We start from the raw sequence: 21,632 nt of genomic DNA, 5'->3' as shown, positions 1-21,632 counted from the left end.
AATATGGATGGCCGATATGGTGGGAACATGGTTTTCCGCCCAACGCAGAAACTTTGCCACCTCCAGCATGATCTGCTTGCTGCGAGTTCCACCTTGGTGATTTATGTACGCCACGGCAGTGGCGTTGTCCGACTGGATGCAGACTGACTTGCCTTCAAGGAGGGAATGCCAGCGGATGAGGGCAAGAAGGATTGCCCTGATCTCCAAGAGATTGATTGGGAGGAGAGTCTCCTGAGCATCCCAGCGGCCCTGTGCTGTTAGGTGGAGAAAAAACGCTCCCCAACCCAGGAGACTGGCATCGGTGATGATGACTTGCCACCGAACAGGAAGGATCTCCAGCGTAGGACCGAGTTGGAAAGCGTACACCAGGTTAGAGATTGCCTCACCTTGGGGGGCAGAAGCACCAGTCTGTCTAGGGAAATCGTCGTCTTGTCTCAGGCAGACAGGCGGGCCAGCTGGAGAGGGCGGAAGTGAAATGGGGCATACGGCACTGCTTCTATGAGGCATCTTCCCCAGAATTCTCATGCAGAGCCGAAGGGGAAGAGGGACCGGGCACTTAGGGGCTTTTATCCCCTGCCGGAGGGACGAAAATTTCTCCTTTGGAAAGAAGACTCGAGCTTGGATGGTGTCGAAATCCATGCCCAGGAAAACGAGAAGCTGAGTTGGGATCAGGGTCGACTTCTCTGTTGATTATCCAGCCTAGACGGCGCAGCATGTCCAGAGTGATCAGGAGACAGTGCTCGAGGTAGGCAAGCCGGGCCCTTGACCAGGAGATCGTCGAGATAATGGATTATGAGAATCCCCTTGGAACGAAGAATGGCCATGACCGCCGCCATGATCTTCATGAAGACTCTGGGGGCGGATGCCAGACCGAATGGGAGAGCCGTGAACTGGTAATGGTGCTCTTGTATGGCAAACCGAAGGAACCTCTGATGCTGTACGCAAACAGGAACGTGCAGATAAGCATCCTGAAATGTCCACAGAGCAAAGATATTCCCCCAGCTCCATGGAGGCGACCACAGAGCGCAAGGACTCCATTCGAAAGTGCTTGAAGGTCCAAGATCGGGTGAAGGGAACCGTCCTTTTTTGGGACTACGAACAGGTTTGAGTAAAACCCGGAAAACCGTTCATACCAAGGAACGGGTACGATTACTCCTGAGCTTAGGAGGGAAGAGACAGCCTGGGAAAGCCCTGGAGCATGAGAGGGCTGTTTTGGTGGACGAGAGAGGAAGAAACATCCTTTTGGGGGCGAAGAAAATTCTATCTTGTAGCCTGATGTGACAATCTCCCTGACCCAGGCGTCGATCGCCACCAACCAAGTCTGGAAAAGCCTGCCTCCCACCCTGGAGAGATTCCCAGGTGGGGGGGGTGACCCGTCATTTTGAGGAAAATCTGTGGCCACGAGAACCGGAGGGCTTAGAGGGGCGGCTCCTAGACCTCCAGCGAGGGGTAGGTTTGAAGGAAGGTTTCCTTCTTTCCCCTTGTGCAGAAGAACGGTCCTGCTGGGAGGACCCGCCTGAGGAAGAGAAAGGTCGAAAGGGCCGAAAAGGCTGGGGGGCCTTTTCTGTTGAAGGAGCGTCTTGACCTGGATTGGGGCAGAGAAGTACTTTTGCATCCGGTGGCATCGGACATGATCTGGTCTAGCTTGGCCGCAAAGAGCCTGGAGCCCTGGAATGGTAGGCCAGTGAGATTTTTTGGAAGCTGCATCTGCGTTCCATGCCTTCAACCAAAGGATGCTGCGAATAGCAATAATGTTGCTATCTGCCCTTGCTGAGCAAGCAGCAGCATCCAGGGAAGCATTCAACAGTTATTTACCCGCATGGGCAATTTGTTCTGCCAAATCTGCTAGCCCATATATGATAAAATGAAAACCTGGCACTCAACTTAGTGCTTTATGGAACAATTTATTGTAGTACCAGAAAACGTTTGTCAATTTAGACCTTCATCAGTTACGTGCTGAATATTGAGTGTAGTAATGGAGGGCGTCTTGTAAATTTCCCTATACAGCCGATAGTACATGTGCTGCTCAGACGCAGATGAATCTTAACAGATGGCAGGGAGAACGTGAGCCTGGTCCTCCTGGACGCGGATTTCTACCGCTTGTCTGCCATGTGTTAAGATTCATCTGCCTCTGAGCAGCACATGTACTATCGGCTTTATAGGGACATTTACAAGACGCCCTCCATTACTACACTTAATATTCAGCACGTAACTGATGAAGGTCTAAATTGACCAAAACGTTTTCTGGTACTACAATAAATTGTTCCATAAAGCACTAAGTTGAGTGCCAGGTTTTCATTTTATTATATATGGTTTGGGAACCTGTCTAGGCACCACTCCAATTGTGCACATGGTGTTTTCTTCTAAATTTGCTAGCCCAGGCAGATATTGCTTTTGCCACCCATGTGGAGGCAAAGTTTGGGCAGAAAGAAGAGCCTGACGCCTCAAAGGCTGATTTGGCGAGAGCCTCAATCTGTCCGTAGCGTCCTTGAGAGACGCCGCATCAGGAATGGACAGGACTATGTGGGATGCTAAGCGTGAAACCGGCGGGTCCACCTTAGGAGATTCAGACCATTTGCCGACAAGGTCTGAACTAAAAGGGTAAAGGATGTCGTTTTCTTCCCGGGAAGAGTTTGCCGGGATGTTCCCAGTGTCTAGAGGTACTGACCTCAAACTCGTTGTGATTGGGAAAAAGTTTGGAAGGACGCGTTACCCGTTTGAATGAAACGGATTGGTCCTGAGCAGTAGCATTTTCCTTTTATTTCGAGGGTTTGAACGATAGCCGAAATAAGGCTATCTACCCATGTCCATGTCAGAGGTCTGATCTGCATCAGTGTCAGACTCTGACAGAGGCTACATCTGACCCGACGTCCGCCTCTGAGGAGGGGGAACGGGCAGAGAGGGGCACCCCTTGGTGCTGTAAAATCTCAAGAGGAGCTACACAGAGTCCGCTTCCTAGACCTTTCTCCTGATCTGTCCCTGTGAAGGTCGTGGTCAGGTGCGTGCGAATCACAGTGTGAGGTGTTCAGAGCACTGGTGGCGGCAGTGAGATGCGGCATACGTTCCAGGACCTGTACCAGGGACTGATATTTTGGTGAGGTCTGAAACCGACTGAGACATGGCAAGTCAGACCTGAGACCGACTGGGACATGGCAACAGCCCACTCGAGGGCGGGGGTGTGCTCTCATCCCGAGCATTATAGGTCTCCTGAGGGGCAGACATGGTGGAAGGACTGCAGGATGGACAGAAGGGAGACGGCTGGCCTGAAGCCCACTTTCTCTTACAGCGGGCACAAGCATGGTGAATTACCGTAGGGATACAGCCAGAGGCCCCTGCAGAGTTGGGCATAGGAAAAGCCTATGTGAAGACTGCAGCAGGAAGCTATGGAGACGATACTGCTGAAGGGAGCTAAGAGTAGGAAAAATGGCCAGGAGAGTGGAAAATGCAGAGCCTACCAGACACCCATCGACGCAGCATCAGCAGCACAGGTAGTCGTGTCCCCCGCCAGATCTCTGATGGTCGCTGCAGAATGCAGGAAGCTGTGACCCCCGTGTGAAACAGACGCTGCAGGAGCACGTGGAAGATGGACGCTGTCCTGTGACCACGAGACACGCTGAGAGCGGTGGGCGGGGTTATCGTCCTGAGGGAAGTCAGAGACTCCCTGTCATTGGCCTGTCAGGCCGGGCGCGCAGAAAAGGGGGGCGTGCCAGGCCGAAGAAAGAGAAAGCGGCGTCCCGATAGGCTGGCAAGCCTGTGGGGGCGTGACCAGCCTGTTATGTGTCCAACACCAGCGCCGGGACCGATGCGCAGGCCAGGGGGCGCGTCCGGTGCTGGCAAGAAACGAAAGTGCTGCGCCCATTGGTTGAGGCCAACAGACTGAGGACGTGCAGGGGAAAATTGCCGCGCCAAGCTGGGGGCGTGTGCGGCAAGGAACGGAGGGTATGGCCTAACGAGAACAGCCGGGTGAAGAAGACGGCTGAAAAATGTCGGACAGTGCACGCTGACTTAGGAAAAAAGGGCACGAATTTAGAAATCTGGTCCCGGGTAGAAGGAGAGCACAGGAGCTGCTGGGCCTATACCGGTGAGGGGGGGTCGGCTCCTCTTCATAGCTGAGGATCACATCAGGAGCCCTTGGGATGGAGAGGGTCCTGGGAGAGAAGATCCTTCTTCCCGCCCGTCTCCAGACGGTGCAGAAGACGGCGTCAACCCCTTAGGAAAAAGGGGGAAGGCCACCACCGGTGACCACCGTCTTCCTCTCAGCCCTCTCCGAGGAGAGGGGTGTGGAGGGGAATAGGCAAGGACTGGCCACCGAGTCACCCTGAAACACCCCAAAGGGGGACAGAGGACAAAGTCCTGCCAGCGGGTCCGAGAGTGGGCGATATCACACTGCTCTCTCGGTCGCTTAAATGTGGGAAAACAGGGTGAGAAATCTGCACCCTGTTACCAGACGAGCTGTATCTGAAAAACAAAGGTAAAATGATTAATAAACACACACAAAACCTGTAAAGGAAAATACACTGCGGATCTGGTGTTAGATCCAGGTCCGCCTGTTACAGATACTAAGCAAAAACTGAGATAATTCGTGCCTGTCGGTAGATGTATACTGCCGGGGAGGAGCTAACTTTCTTATTTGCATAGTGTCAGCCTCCTAGCGACAGCAGCATACACCCATGGTAACCTGTCTCCCAATGAAGCGAGAAAGAAATCTAATTTAACGAAGGAACATATAAAAACCCATGCTTGATGGCAAAACAAGTGCTAGTAATATCCCAAAAGTAATAGGAATGAAAAAATAACTTTGCCAAAGGAGTTGAAAAGGAAAGTTTTGAGTGAGGAAAAGAAGGGCTCAATTCTGGCTTTACTAGCAAGAGGGATACAGTGAGCATCATGTTTCCTTCACCATTAAAATTTCTAAGATGGCAGTCCATTACAACAAGGTCAAGTAGCAGATATTGGGACAACAAAGCTACAGACCAGCAGAGGGTGAAAACGACTCTCCACTCCATCCCGGTGGATGACCGTAATCTTATTCAAATGTCACTCAGCAACCGCAGGATGACATCAAGTGACCTACAAAAGGAATGGCAAATGGCAGCAGCGGTGAAGTGCATGGCAAGAACAGTTCGTAACAGGCTCCTAGAGGCAGGACTCGTCATGTAAAGCTAGAAAAAAAAGCCTTTTATCAATGAAAAGCAAAGGAGAGCCAGGCTGAAGTTTGCCAAAGACCATAAGGATTGGACCATAGAGGACTGGAGTAATGTAATATTCTCTGATAAGTCTAATTTTCATCTTTGCCCAACACCTGGTCATCTAATGGTTAGACGGAGACCTGGAGAGGCATACAAGCCAAAGTGTCTTGCACCCACTGTGAAATTTGGTGGAGGATCGGTGATGATCTGGGGATGCTTCAGCATGGCTGAAATTGGGCAGGTTAATCTTTACGAAGGACGTATGAATCAAGCAGCATACAAGGTTATCCTGGAAAAACAGTTGACTCCTGCTCAGGCAATGTTGCCCAACTCTGAGGACTTGTTTTTCCAGCAGGACAATGCGCCATGCTACACAGCTAGGTCAATCAATTTGTGGATGAAGGACCACATCAAATCCCTGTCATGGCCAGCCCAATCTCCAGACCTGAACCACATTGAAAACCTATGGAATGTAATGAAGAGGAAGATGGAGAGTCACAAGCCATCAAACAAAGAAGAACTGCTTAAATTTTTGAACCAGGAATGGCATAAGGTCACCCAAAAGCAGTGTGAAAGACTGCTGGAAAGCATGCCAAGACGCATGAAAGCTGTGATTAAAAATCATGGTTATTTCACATAATATTAATTTCTGAACTCTTCCCGAGTTAAAACATTAGTATTGTTGTTTCTAAAAGATTAGAAACTTGTTTTCTTAGTATTGTTTGAGGTCTGCAAGCACTGCAATTTTGTTCTTTTGACCATTTTTCATTTTCTGAAATTACAACATTTAGTGCTTGGAAATTCAAAGACATGTTGTCAGTAGTTCATAGAATAAAAGAGCAATTTACATTTTACTCCAAAATATACCTATAAAGAGAAAAATCAGACAAAATGAAAATTTTGCAGTGGTCGCTTAATTTTTGCCACAGCTGTATAATGTAATATATATATATATTATATATAAATAACTTTAAATAAATATATATATATTATCACTTTAAACGTGGCAGCTGGGTACCGACTATTGTCCATGAGTTTCAATGTGGGGTCAAGCAGACACACAGACTGACTGTCACTCAGGTTGGGAGAGCTGCGTCCAGTCCGTGCATTGTGGTCTGAGATCCACGGATATCTGAATGAGCCCTAATTCTCAACACATCCCTGTTATTTCAGCTTGCTATTTTAAAGTACCCCTTTCAAAATTATTTCAGTCTGTCATTCTAAACAGATTTGTATAGATTCCGGGTGACTTCAAAATGTGGAAAAAATTCAGAAATTCTTCTTCTTGGTTTGACTTTCTTTTTTCTTTTATGTGACAAAAACCAAGAATTTTAATAGGTGTGTAGCCATTTTATATCCGCTCTATCACTACTGCAGGAGTAAACCAATTATATATCAACACAGAAAAGAAAAAATGTACATATACAATTTCAAATATAAAGGTATATGCATGTTTATTGGTACAAATTGATAATCACAAATAAAAAAACATACAATACACATGAACCTAAACAACCAAAGAAAATACGTAATTTAGGTTCATTTATACATTGATCCATTTTCATGCTGCTCCTCCACTTTGTACTGCACTATTTTCAGTGTGTATTGTAAGTTTGTTCATCTTTTGTTTTTTTGTTTTTTATCTTGGATGATCAATTTGATTACCCATAAACATTTATAGTGTTTGAAATTGTGTATATACTTTTTCGGGCTTATATATGCTTCGTTTGTCATTTATGGGCACTCAGGTCTTTTCTGATACACCTTGCATATTTGTTCTTTTTTGTTGGTTCATGATACCTTAGGGGCTCTGCAAATGCAATATGGGAACAGGGAACAATTCTAGCAAAATTTGCAGCACCAGGGAGAAATTAGTTAATACATTATGGGATACATTTCTTATTACCTCTTGTAGAAACTAAACATTTTGGACCAATTCTACAAAATATTGTAACAATCATACATACATATATATATATATATATATATATATATATATATATATATATAACGTATGATTGTTACAATATTTAGTGACTCCATATTAGAAACTATGTTGCCCAAGGAATTTTTCTAGGGGTGTAGTGAAACGTTTTCTCCCACAGAAATTAGTTTTGCAGATTTCTTAGCGCTATATATATATATATATATATATATATATATAGCGCTAAGAAATCTGCAAAACTAACTTCTGTGGGGGAAAACGTTTCACTACACCCCTAGAAAAATTCCTTGGGCAACATAGTTTCTAATATGGAGTCACTTCTAGGGTTTCCTCTGTGATAGAACCTCAGGGGCTATGAAATTGCATTATGGCAAAAAACTATGGCAGATGGTACTCCTACTCCTTCTCTTCTGAGCAGTGTTATTCTCCGATACGGTAACCACATATAGGGTAATGTCGTATTCAGTAGAAATTGGTTATAAAATTCTGAGGTATTTTCTTATTAACAACTTTAATCTAAAACTGCATTGTAATGGAAAATTTGGATTTTTTCATTTTATTTCCACTTCTCATTAGTTCATGTGAATCACCTGAAGAGTTAACCTTCCTAAATACTGTCTTGATTATAAGGGGAGCACTTGTCAAAGTGGGTTGATTTGTGTGGAGCTTCTAATAAATCAACTCCTCCAAAAAAAAAAAAAAAAAAAAAAAAAAAAAATCGGTTTCTGAAAGTTCATTGAAAATTTGAAAAATTGCTTCGAAATTTATAAAGATCCAATGTCCAAAGATTAAATGGGCTTCTGAAAAACAATGCCAACATAGTAGATATTTTGAAAATGATAATTAACCACTATGTGTGGCATGACTTATCTGTTTTAAGGGCAGACACATTGAAAGCTTTAACCCCTTCACTACCAAGGGTGGTTTGCACGTTAACTCCCGGGCCAATTTTTACAATTCTGACCACTGTCCCTTTATGAGGTAATAACTCAAACGCTTCCATGGATCCCGGTGATTCTGACAATGTTTTCTCGTGACATATTGTACTTCATGTTAGTGGTAAAATTTCATTCATATAACTTGCGTTTATTTGTGAAATATTTCGCAATTTTCCAACTTTGAATTTTTATGCTCTTAAATCAAAGATATGGCACACAAAAAACTTAATAGATAACATTTCCCACCTGTTTACATCAGCACAATTTGGGAACCAAAATTTTCTTTTGTTAGGAAGTTATAAGGGTTAAAAGTTGACCAGCCATTTCTCATTATTACAGCACCATTTTATTTTTAGGGACCACATCACATTTGAAGCCACTTTGAGGGGTCTATATGATAGAAAATACACAAAAGTGACACCATTCTAAAAACTGCACCCCTCAAGGTGCTCAAAACTACATTCAAGAAGTTTATTAACCCTTCAGGTGCTTCACAGGAATTTTTTGAATGTTTAAAAAAAATGAACATTTAACTTTTTTTCACAAAAAAAATTACTTCAGGTTCAATTTTTTTATTTTACCAAAGGTAACAGGATAAATTGGACTGCAAAAGTTATTGTGCAATTTGTCCCTAGTACGCGGATACCTGATATGCGGGGGGAACCACTGTTTGGGTGCATGGCAGAGCTAGGAAGGGAAGGAGCGCCGTTTGACTTTTTCACTGCAAAATTGGCTGGAATTCAGATCGGACGCCATGTCACGTTTGGAGAGCCCCTGATGTACCTAAACAGTAGAAACCCCCCACAAGTGACCCCATTTTGGAAACTAGACCCCCCAAGGAACTTATCTATTGTAGATATGTGGTGGGCACTTTGAACCCCCAAGGGCTTCACAGAAGTTTATAACGTACAGCCGTACAATTAAAAAAATCATTTTTTCCACAAAAATGATCTTTTCACCAATTTTTATTTTCCCAAGAGTAACAGGCCCCCAAAAGTTATTGTGCAATTTGTCCTGAGTACGCTGATACCACTATTTGGGCACATGGCAGAGCTCGGAAGGGAAGCAGCGTCATTTAACTTTATTGGCTGGAATTGAGATAGGACGCCATGTCGCGTTTGGAAAGCCCCTGATGTACCAAAACAGTGGAAATCCCCTAATTCTAACTCCAATCCTAACCCTAGCTCTGACCCTAGCCAACCCTAATGGGAAAATGGAAATAAACAAACTTTTATTTTATTATTTTTCCCTAACTAAGGGGGTGATAACGGGGGGTTTGATTTACTATTTATGGCGGTTTTTATGTTTGGCAGCTGTCATACGCAAAAAGACGCTTTTTATTGTAAAAATAGTTTATGCATCACCACATTTTGAGAGCTATAATTTTTCCATATTTTGACCCACCGAGTCATGTGAGGTCTTATTTTTTGCGGGACGAGTTGACGTTTTTATTGGTACCATTTTCGGGCACGTAACATTTTTTGATTGTTTTTTTATTCCGATTTTTGGGACACAGAATGAACAAAAACCAGCGTTTCATTAATTTCTTTTGGGGGATGCGTTTACACCGTTCCGCGTGCGGTAAAATTGATAAAGCGGTATTCTTCGGGTCAGTACGGTTACAGCGATGCCTTATTTATGTCATTTTTTTATGTTGTGGCGGTTTTATGCAATGAAAACAATTTCTATATAAAAAATAATTATTTGCTTTATTCTGCGAGCTATAACTTTTTTTTTGCGGGACGAGACGTTTTCAGCGGTACCATGGATATTTATATACGTCTCTTTGATCGTGCGTTATTGCACTTTGTTCGGCGGAATGATAAATCATTTTTTGGTTCGTTTTCTATTTTTATTTTTTAAGGGGTTCGCTAAAGGGGTTAACTAATTGGACAGTTTTATAGGGTGGGTCATTACAGACGCGGCGATACCAAATGTGTGTACTTTTATTGTTTTTTTGTTTTCAAAAAATGAATTAGGGAATATATTTTTTTTTTTTACTTTATTATAATGTCCCATGGGGGACATCACTGTCCTGTGACAGATCAGCGATCTGTCACAGGCACTGCTGCAGGCTTCCTCATGCCTGCGCTGTGCGGGCAGTGAGGAAGGCAGCTCTCTGCGGGCCCCCGAAAGTCCCCGTCGCCATCTTGGATCTGGGGACCTGCAGGGAAAGAGCCCTCCGCAGCAGCGATGCACATCGCGCTGCTGTGGGGGTCGCAGGGAAGGAGCCCCCTCCCTGCCGATGCTTCCTTTAATCATGTTTGATCGCGGTGTGCCAGGGGTTAACGTGCTGGGGGCGGTCCGTGACCGCCCCTGACACATTGTGCCGGGTGTCAGCTGTGATAACCACGTGAGCGCCGCTGATCGCATTAGAAGTACTATTCCGTCCTTGGGACTTAGGTCCCAGGTCACATGGACGCAACAGTATGTCCAATGTAGGAAAGGGGTTAAAAGTGTGTCATTTTCTAAATATTAGTACATTTCAGGTCTCTTTTTTATAAATTCAAACCAAATTAATCTAAATTCCTCAATGTAAAGTACATTTTGTGTGTGTCACGAAAAACAATCTTCGAACCACTGGGATCCATAGAAGCATGTCAAAGTCATTGTTACGTAATGTGACATGCCAGATTTGAATTTTCCAGTGTAAAACAAGATGGTTGGGTCTTTCCTGTTATGAGTTTATAAAGATATAGTATAATTTGCCAGAGATCTAAATGGTATATATGGACTCCGCACCTGTTAAACTTATTTTAAGATGGTGGGGTACATCTAATTTTCCGTTTGGGTCACACTTTAAGCCACTATTGTCAATTTTTATAAAAAAAAAATTCACTTTGATGCAAAATTGCATGAAGGTGACAATGTGTAGAAAAAGTGTTGAGAGGCATTATGTGACAGAAAATATAAAAAGGTGTGGCGGTCCAACTTTTTTTATTTTTTAATAATTGGATTTTATTTGCACATGTCAAAAGCGTGAAAATTGTTTTGTGTAAAAAAAAAAAAAAAAAAGCCTGAGCAGCATAAGGGACAGACCTGAGCGATGTATTCCAGGTATATATTACAAATGATGGGTGCTGTCTATTAGGATAACTGGTTATTAGGGGCCACCATTCAGCTCCTATCACTCAACAGGTAAACCTGGAGCACATTAATCATCATTTACGTTATGCTGCTGCATTGCTGTAGCATTGGAGAGAGTGCTCAGCTACTAGGAGTACATAGAATCGTAGAGTTGGAAGGGACCTCCTGGGCCATCTGGTCCAACCCCCTGCTCAAAGCAGGATTCACTAAATCATCCCAGTCAGATGCCTGTCCAGCCTCTGTTTGAAGACTTCCATTGAAGGAGAACTCACCACTTCTCGTGGCAGCCTGTTCCACTCATTGATCACTCTGTCAAAAAGTTTTTTCTAATATCTAATCTGTGTCTCCTCCCATTCAGTTTCATCCCATTGCTTCTAGTCTTTCCTTGTGCAAATGAAAATAAAGATGATCCTTCTACAATGTGACAGCCCTTGATATATCAGTGACCCACCATCTTTTAACAAATACCAAATCACTACTTTACCTGAGCATATTTGATACGTCCTTTTTATCAGGATGTTTGAAAGGCAGTCAGGTGCTTCGAAGGAATTAACAAAAAGTTGAACGAAAAATTAAATTTTTCCTTTTGCTGTAAAATGTTTTTTGCCTCAGATTTTATGTACACAATGGGCAATAATCGTGTTTGACTATATATTGGGGATTGCCAGGTTCACGAGAAATTGCGTAAGAAATTGTGAGGGTCTACTTTCTCCTGTTTGGCCAGATGGCAGGACTCACAAGGAAAGGAGCGCTAAATGACAAATGGAATTCAGATTGTGCTGGAAGAGTTTAGCAGGGTTGTTTTCTTTTAAAATTTCGGGGTACCTATTTTTTTTAGTGCTTTTAAGACTAGGATCACATTTAGCCTGTGCTCCAGATTAAACAGTTACATCAGGGTTTCTATGTAAACCTGGGTGCAATTTGTAGAACTCCTGAGGTGCCAGAATAGCAGGAAAGCCACTGAAAGTGAACCATTTTGAAAATTACACCCCTTTCGGAATTCTTCTATGGGTGTTTTTTTACTCATGTGTTTTACAGAAAAAGTTAGGCACTCAACATTGCAGAATGAAAATTGCAAATTTTGGTACAATGTTAGTATTTTGCCAGAATTTCCTGGAGCAATGTTACTTTTCCAAAACCTTCGTGCTATTGTATGTGGAAACCCAACATTTTTCCATTGACAGTCCCTGTGTCAGATCTTTTTGTGGGATGAGGTGAATTTTTAGTGGTATCACTTGACTGTACGCTTGATCACTTTTAACAGCGTGTCAGGGTTTCTGCCTAAATCTGAAAAAAATGTGATTCAGACAACCACTGACTATAATGAGGCAGAAGGACTCACTTTGGACTTCTTAAGGCCTTTTTTTCATGGTGGTTAACGGATACAGCTGGGAAATTGACAATATGGAATCTAAAGCAAATCTATTATACCTCAAAGTGAATGCTTTTATCTAAAATCATCTTTTCCTCTGATTTAGAAGGAACCTCTGATGTTAAGTGCTTAAAATAAGGCTAAGGTCACAGTTATCCTGCGCTATACAGTAATTTTTTGTCAGCAGGACAAAAACCACAGTTCAGGATTTCTGGCTTTTTTATGCCTTTCACTGTGAGGTAAAAGTGATAAGCAAGGAAAAAAAAAAAGCCAAACCCTTCTAGAAATAACATGTTCAACTACTTTTGAACACACAGAATGCTATAGTTTTGTTTAAAAAAAACCCCCCAAAAAACAAAAAACACTATATAGTGATACCCTGAGGGCTATAACATTTCTCTGCTGACAAAACTGTATGAGAGCTTGTTTATTGCTGGATTAATTGAAGCTTTTTATGGGTAACAATTTTGGGTATTACAATTGTTTATTCTGCCTCCCAAATGAAACAAAAAAAAATGTTAATGAACAGTTTGAAAGAAATCCTTATAAAACAAAGCCATAAAGATAAAAAAAAAATCATAAGCATCAAATTTATCCCCCCCCCCCCAAAAAAAAATAAAAAAATCTAATCAAAATTTGAGAAAACTTATTTTGCACATCAATAGTTTTTTGTTTTTTTCTTAAGAACTTGGCACCTTATCAACATATCCAACCCCTTCTTTAGATGTTTTCTCATCACTAATCCACATTTTAACACCAGTACCTTTCTTGGGTAATATAATTTGGGTATTGCTTGTTGATCCAATTCAGACATTTCGTTCAATGGAACACCAATTTTAAATCCATCATAAATCATTCCCAGTATCTCACGCCAGATATCCTTCACATTACTACAATCCCATAACACATGGAATATTTTTACTGAGCCATTTTACATCTTGGACATCTATTACTTCTTTTAAATCAAACTTTGCTATTTTATATCAAGAGGTAAAAGCTCTATATAAAAATATTCAACATTTCTGCCATTCCATTCTAATATGCCTCAGCTTTACCATCAATTTTAATTCACATTTCTTTAGGCATAACTCATTTGTCGGTCTTACAAAAAATTCCATTACACCTTTACGTTCTACTCTGAAAACAGCCACTTTATGGCCTTATGTAGTTTTACATGAAAAAAAAAAAAGAAGAGAAAAAGCTATAACCCAACCTCTTCTATCAGGTCATCAGAACCATTAAATATACTCCCCCATACTAATTCAAGTTTATACGCCCCATATTTCATCCCAAATTTAATTCTTCAAGAAAGACTATCCTGAATCCACATGCCTCCAAGCAGGTGCTTCCCGCAACTTCTCGAATCCATTTTTTTTTCTTCTAACATCTCGTCCACATTAAATGGAGATGGAAATAGGAATTCTCTAGTCAGAATTACTTTATAAATTTCTGACTTCTGGAATAGCCATCCCACCTCCTGTTAACAGGCTTTTGCAAACTCACCATTTTAATACAAAGGCGTTTTCCCCACCGAACAACATCTCCGAGAATACGCTAAAGTTTGAAGACTCGCTCAGCCTACTATATAAAATTTTATTTCATAAAGAAAATCCACCCTGCTGTATTAATTTGTAGTTTGGAACAGATTTTACTCTTCCCCCTCAATTTCTGAAATACTGTAATTAAGCCATATTAACTGGAATACAATCCTTCAGATCTCTTGTGGTTCATTTAAAACATTAACCTCTCTCTACAACCAGAAAATCCAGATCTGGGAAAGGCTCCTAAATATGCAGGGGCACCTACATGGACTTTCCCTACATGACTCTGAAGCTACAGTGGTCACCAAAATCATGTAGAAGGTTGTATTCTTCACAATCGACAGGAAAGAACGCAAAAATAACAGGACAGCATCATAAAAGTGCAATCTTCTCTAATGCCAACCCTAAACCCCCCAACCTCCTCCTTTCGTATTATTGTTCTATCGCCATGGCAAACAATAATGGAGATAAAGGGCACCATCGCTGATGGGGGAACCCCTCTGATATAGGACCATTCACCTCTATTCTAGCTAGAAGCTTGCAATATAACATCTTGACCAATCTAAAAAAAAAAAAAAAAAAAAAGCCCAAAATCCGTAGATTCCAATACCTTCCACAAATATGACAGTACTGAGAGCCCTGACTGCATACAGAGATTATCAGGGCACATAACGGTCTAATGATACATGTTATGTTGGTTGTTTTGCTGTGCTGTTCTTTTTCTGCACACTTTGTAGTGCTAATTTTGCACAAACCCCCACACACCTGTTTTGCTTTGCCATTTTTTGCAAACTGTTGCTTTTTATTTTTTTGGTCAAAAAACTCATGGGGGCCATTTTTTCGTGTGCAGGAAGTACTGACGTTTTCAGCACCATGTTTGTTAAAGACTTTTGTTTTTTACGTGTCAGTTTGATAAAAAAAAAAAACCTTGAGTTGCGTCAATGCATTTTATTTTTGACAGTTTACCGTACAATTTTTAAAAAAAGGTATTAAGTTGAGAGCCAAGGTCCTTCTGCACACGGCGATACCAATTATAATATAATTGTGTGTCCTTTTTTATTCTCTTTATATAAAAGCGGTGCATTTAAAAAGGTTAAAAAAAAATTCTTGTTTGGCATTTTATTTTACAAATTTTATTTAACTTTTTTCAACACTTTGCAGTGCATTGCTTGACCTTAATTTGCCATAGCAACTATCCACAACCCACGTACAAGTCATGGGGGGTGGATGATGGGTTGAGATGGAGCCCTTTCACAACCATCTGGATCCTGAGATCGCAACTGAACGTGGAATCTAGGTTCAACAGTCAGGATCAAAGCCGGCACTAGTCCTATGCATGCGCGATTACCAAACTTTTCATAAATTGATAGTATAAGCAAACATAGGAAACTGTAAGGCTGTGTGCCCACGATGTGATTTTTAAGCGTTTTTGCCGCGATTTTCGGCGCAAAAACGTTTAAAAATCTTGTACAGAACGCACCCCATGCATTCCTATTGCATTCTGCCCATGCTGCGTTTTTCCGCGGCGGAATCGCATTGCGGAAAAAAGTCGCAGCATGCTCATTCTTTTGTGCGGAATCGCAAAGAATTGCCGCGATTCCGCACCCATAGGAATGCATGAGAATCGCTTACTTCCCGCATGTGGCTATGCCCACCATGCGCGAAGTTAAGCGTCTCATGTGCGGTTGGTACCCACGGTGTGGAGGAGAGGAGACTGTCCTCCAGGCCCTTGGTACCATACCCTTTAAAAAAAAAAAAAAAAAATAAAAAAAAAAAAATCGGGGTATATTTACCTTGCGACGTCCCGCGCTGCATTCCCGGCCTAAGCATTCCCAGTAATGCCTTGCGGCAAGGTCCTGTGATGACGTAGTCTCGCGTGACTCTAGCGGTCTCCTGAGATCGCTATTGCAACGCGAGACCAACGTCATCACAGGTCTCACAAGGCATTACTGGGAACGCTGAGGCCCGGGATGGCAGCGCGGGACGTCGCAAGGTAAATATACCCCGATTTTTTATTTTTTACATTCTGTCTTTAACTATTGAGGCCGCATATGCGGCCTCAATAGTAAAAACCTGGTCACACTTGTCAAACACTATGTTTGACGAGTGTGACCAACCTGTCAATCACTTTCCAAGCTACAGATCGCTTGGAAAGTGCTTGAATATCGCACGGCAAAATCGCTAACATAATCGCGGTAAAATCTCGAGGGAAAAAAACGCGCAATTTCTGGGAAGGAGTCCGGTTTTCATTGTCCGGATTTAAACGCTACGTGGGCACATAGCCTAATACGTTTTATCAGTGCATTCTGCTTCTTTCTCCACTTGCGAGACATTTTTTTCTTCAGCATCCTCCACTCATCATCCAATCTGAAAAAACTACTCAAATCCCACTGCAGTATCATGTTACACATTCTCTATAAAAAACAGTGAGCTAAGGAACGAAGAGCAGAATCTCTCTATCTGTGGGAGAGATTATAGCAACTAGTCTCCTAAAACTAGCTGAGAGTTGATTGCAAATTAAGAAAAAGGCTGCAGAGAAGAAAACTGCAGGATACACGTCATAATGGCCAGAAAGTGTTATTCTTCCAAGTACACACAGTCACTTCTGAAAAGAGATTAGCAATTACCCTTTAAGCATACTGACAAAATAAGACACAGACACATGCTTTACTTAAAATTATTCATTAAACCATAAAATAAATATTTTTCACATAACATGTAAAAAAAATAAGCACCCTCCCTCCCCTGTAAACTTCTCAATTTACTGTAAAAATACACCCCGATAGCAAACCTACCCTCCCTACTCATAAGAAACCCCAAAATAATAAATCATTTTCATTGCAAGAACAACTAAACCTGAAGTGACCATTGGTGCATACAGTGGAGCATTTGTAACCATATTCTTGACCTGAAAAAGGATGCTTTATAGACAGCACACCGAAGGCAGATAACGTACGACTTCAGGTTTAGAGTGCCTTTATACAAAAAGGTTTTAAACAAAGAAAAGCCCCCCAACAAGCCTGCCAACCCACAGTGATTACATAACCCCCAAAACATTTACAAAATGAAAAAAAAAAAAAAAAAAAAAAAAAAAAAGAAGAGGATTCCCCAGCCACTTGGGATGCATACCTCAAACCAAAATTTTATATATATATATGTAAAAAATAAAATAAAATGGGAGGAGAGGAATGAAATGAACCAAAATGGGAGGTAGTGGTGGGAGGAAAGTTGATGGGGGAGGGTAAGGGGTTGTATATTACAGTCTGAAACAGGCGAGGAAACACTGGGTATGTAAGGTGAGAAAACAAGTGTATAAAGTGATGGAAGAGGAGAGAAAGGCAAATGAATAAGTCACGGAAGGAGGGTATTAGGCTGTTAACGACATGATAAGAAAATTGTCACAGGAAGCATTATTGCGTTTGAGGTGACTGGCACTGCAAACTTCCCGCTTGTGGGGTGCACGCCATTCGGAGATTAGCCACCAATGTGTCGACCTCAGGTGGGTAAAAAGGGGGAAGAAAATACTCCACAGAGCTGAGCACATAAGCCATAAACCTTGATCGACTAGGCTCAGGCAGCCAACGTATTCGGTCGGCCAGCGTGCGGCTAAATGCATCAGCATCATCCTCAGCCCAGGTCCTCCGTAATAGGGCTAGAATTTCATCATCCAACTCCTGTGTAATCTTGGCCCTGCTACGGATAATACATTTTCCCCCTGTTTTGGATGGTGGCACACGGGGAGGCGGGGGCACAGGCTCCGTACTCTGTCCTGCTATGGCAAAGTCAATGTTTGCCCCCTCAGTTTCCACAGCAGGTGGCACAAAAGAGCCTTCAAGTGGTTCACTCTCCTTTGGCTGGGGCAATCCCACTTCTTTGTCCAGGCCTGACGAAGTCCTGTAATCAAAACAGAAAAAAATATGTTAAAATTGGTAGTCACTGTATACAGTATAATTGTAGATGTTTCAAGAAGTTCTCCATTTTGTAGTAAATACCGTTTACAGGAGTTACTAGACGGCAGTCAAAGAGAAACAAACAAACTTACTAGTGTACACTGTGTTCTAGAGCCACACCATTTTCTCATTCTGTCTCTGCTTCAGGAGTAAATGTTTGGAATCCAGGGGAGACATCCACTGACCATACTTGCCAACACTCCAGGAACGCCTACGAGACTCCCAGATAAAGAGGAGACCTCTCAGACTCCTGAAAGGGTTGACAAGTTTCCCAGGAACCATCGAAACCTCCTGGAAAGGAGAGTTGCAGGAAACTACCAACTTTAGCCAGATGCTGTGTCATCAGACTCAGCCCTAGTGCCAGAAGACGTACGTACGGCGGGAGGTTTGGGGGATAGAATTTATATTTTAGCCTTGGTGGCAGGAATATTTTGTCTTGCTGCGGCAATTATGTATAAAAGTGACACTTGGGCTTTATCTGTTCTGGTTTGAGGTAGATACATAGCTGCACATGCTGCCAGCTTTAGTGTGCTATACAATGCAAATCACTGCTCTGCCTCCAGCATTAGTCTTGATCCCAGGGAATATGCAAGATTAGGGTTTATGGCGAGCCACTGGGTTCACCCGTATCTGTCAGTTTTGTCTACATGGCATTATTTTATTTACTACATTTATGAAATGTATGTAGACAGCTGTATGTATGATGACGACGGAAACCCAAATATTAAATCTGACATCCTCTGGGATTTTATCATTTTTCACATGGCATTTGTTCAATAATCTGGATTCGGTTTTTATTTTGGTTTTGTTGGAAGGGGTCATGTGATATTTGTGATTGAAACTCTGTGATGAAGCATGTTATATATAAAATGGGCAGAGCAGAATACGTGATAATTTTGTGGCGTGCCACTTTATATTCCCATGTGGAATCTCCTTCATGTCATTTTTCAAAAGCTGGTAAGTGCCAGAGACATTTAGCATCTGTGGATGGACAGAGCACTCTAAACTACTTTAGAGAGAGAGAGTCCTCTCAAATCAGTTGACTACCGAGAGAGTGTGGGAATGAATGAATGTATAGTCTACAGTCAGCCGATAAAAGAGGCAATGAATAAGTATTAAAACAAAGCCCCATCCTAAACGAGTCGTTGGCAGTATAAACAAAAGATACCGGAGCAGATTCTGTACTAGCCTATATTTATTTCTTTCCAATACACCATTACATCACAGTGTCCACAGAACATTACATTTCATTACATTCACCCCATTAATGCTATATGTACGATGCTTACGGGCAAGGTGGCCTGATTGACCTGAGGAACATCAGCTGCTGTAAATATTGGTAACGTTTGCGCTTGGAAGGAGAGGACCCAGTCTTTTCTTCCATTGACATCTCCTTGCGGAACCTGTCGCGTACTGACCGCCATCTATTTTTGACATCCTTCTCTGAAAGCAGAGTAATAAGAAAAAAAAGTTTTACAAACTAATATATAAAACACTATGGAGGTTTGTCAAATTGGAAACAAATGCAATACAGTAGTGATTATGATCGAGGTAGATATGTCTTCTGCACTTTATCAGCCATGCCATAGGACAACACTACAGTTTATGCTCATCCAAATGACTGACAGGTTTGACTGGTAATAGATTTCATAGCTGAAGAAAAAGGGAAAGTCACTGACCAATAGCCCCCTGCTCTTTGATGGTGAGCCCATCCCATGAAGGGTACAGGTGGCGGAAGATGCTTGTCCATGCGTCTTCTCTCGCCTGCCGGTCACTGTAACCCTCTGCTCCAGCATCCCAAAGCTCAGGATGAGTTTCAACCTGCATTAAAAAAAATATGGGAAAAAAGGGAAAAAGACCATTATTAGAAATTCCTTGCATCATTAAAAAAACAAAACAAAGTTTGGGGGAAAAAAATCTGCATTAAAATAAAACTACTTGAAAATTATGATTGCAGAAATAAATGTAAAATAACACACGGAAATCAATGAATGACAAAAATACTCAACAGATCATTCCAGTGGCGTTACTCACTTGCTGAATGAGGTGCTTCACATTTATGGACATCCTTTGGTGGGATGTCAGTTTCACATTTGATTTCTGCAGGTCCCAGTCCTGTTCCCTGAAGCAGTCGGTCATAAAATGCTGCCGTATTGCTTCCTGTTATTAATTTGCATGTTTGACAGTGAGAAACTTATATGAAACTTCATGTAAAAACCGCATGTTAACACGCACATGGGTTTGCATTTTTATTTTTCCGCCTAATGGGGACAATGATGTAATATCTGGTTCCAGCGATACTTTACACTTTAGATAAGGTTACAGCAAATTCCAGTTTGCTTTAAGAATGTCCAAGACATTTTCCAACAGATTTTCTTTTGGTTAGAATAATTTTGTAATGACGGACAAACGCATTATTGCAAGGACCAATTATTTACAGTCACATTGGTTAAATGCTTTGTGACCATGGCCGCCGTAACAAAGGACACAATTATTTTCGGCGGCAAATTATTTATTTTTTTTAAATGTAGTAGATTTTTTATTTTAATCGCTTTAGTTTGGAGACGCTTTATTGCAATGAATAGGAGTTAATTGACCAAAAAAATATTTCTAATAAAGTCTTTAAGAAGTACAGCCCCTGCCCTAGACTAGACTTCCAATAAAAGCACACGGCCTTCAAGCTTCTCATAAATAAAACACCAAAAATTAACGTTAATTTAGGTGTTTATTTAAGTCAAATTATTATTATTCAGGTTCACTAAATTGGAATAGACCCTTTAATTCCAGATTATATACTTAACCGTTATATGGTTCTCTGTCTAGAATCTCACAATGTTTTTATGCAATCTGATCTTGTGTAGTTAGCAACAATCTGCACTAGTCAGCATGTAAGGATCTTACTGAGGAATAACACTAAATCTCATATACAAAAAAAAAAAAGCAATGTCTTTAAAAAAAAAAATCCAAACGCATGCAAAATGTAACATTTATCAAAGACGTATGAACACATGTACAGAGAACAGACAGTACTTACCTGGTTCAGCATAACGTCGTACACCTCTTCACCTTCACTGTAAACATGAGCCTAGAAGACAGATCATAAAGTGTTAACAGCTAAGGGGATATTCTCAAGTTTTGACATTGCTTCAATTAGCATGAAAATAATCAAGGTTGCCATTTCCTTTTTCTATCTGCTGTCATTCTCCAGCTGTGAGAGCTTTTATCTTTTATAGTGTAAAGCTGGTTTCCATAGAGATTACCATTCAGACCCTAAGGATGCATACTAGCTACACTTGTGGAGAGAAGATAACTTTAACATCACACTGAGCCCTTTCCAGCCCATTCATTTCTATACAGCAGTTACTTGCTCACCTCATCTTCTGAAGAGATGCAGATATAAATCACCAACCTGCAGCTTTCAGACCTAGTCCACTAAAACTAAGCACGGCTCTCAGCTGTGTGCTTGTTCGAATGCCTTGTTATCTCTCTATGTACAGTTAGGCCCATATATATTTGGACAGAGACAACATTTTTCTAATTTTGGTTCAAGACATTACCACAATGAATTTTAAGCAAAACAATTCAGATGCAGTTGAAGTTCAGACTTTCA

General features: G+C 41.6%; 1 protein-coding gene across 1 annotated transcript in view; it reads right to left on the bottom strand.

Moving 5' to 3' along the window:
• Window positions 1-21,632, bottom strand: part of PARP2 (poly(ADP-ribose) polymerase 2) — a 179,912-nt gene that overhangs the window by 58,231 nt on the left and 100,049 nt on the right. The window contains exon 7 of the mRNA XM_073554751.1: window positions 21,057-21,107. Coding sequence (XP_073410852.1) covers window positions 21,057-21,107 — 51 coding nt within the window. The remainder of the gene's footprint in view (window positions 1-21,056; window positions 21,108-21,632) is intronic.

Source organism: Dendrobates tinctorius, unplaced genomic scaffold, assembly GCF_039654945.1.
Source record: "Dendrobates tinctorius isolate UK_male_01 unplaced genomic scaffold, ASM3965494v1 ptg000213l, whole genome shotgun sequence".
NCBI classification, from domain to species: domain Eukaryota; kingdom Metazoa; phylum Chordata; class Amphibia; order Anura; family Dendrobatidae; genus Dendrobates; species Dendrobates tinctorius.
Note: the sequence above shows the minus strand (reverse complement) of the source record. Positions and strands in the feature narration are given on the sequence as shown.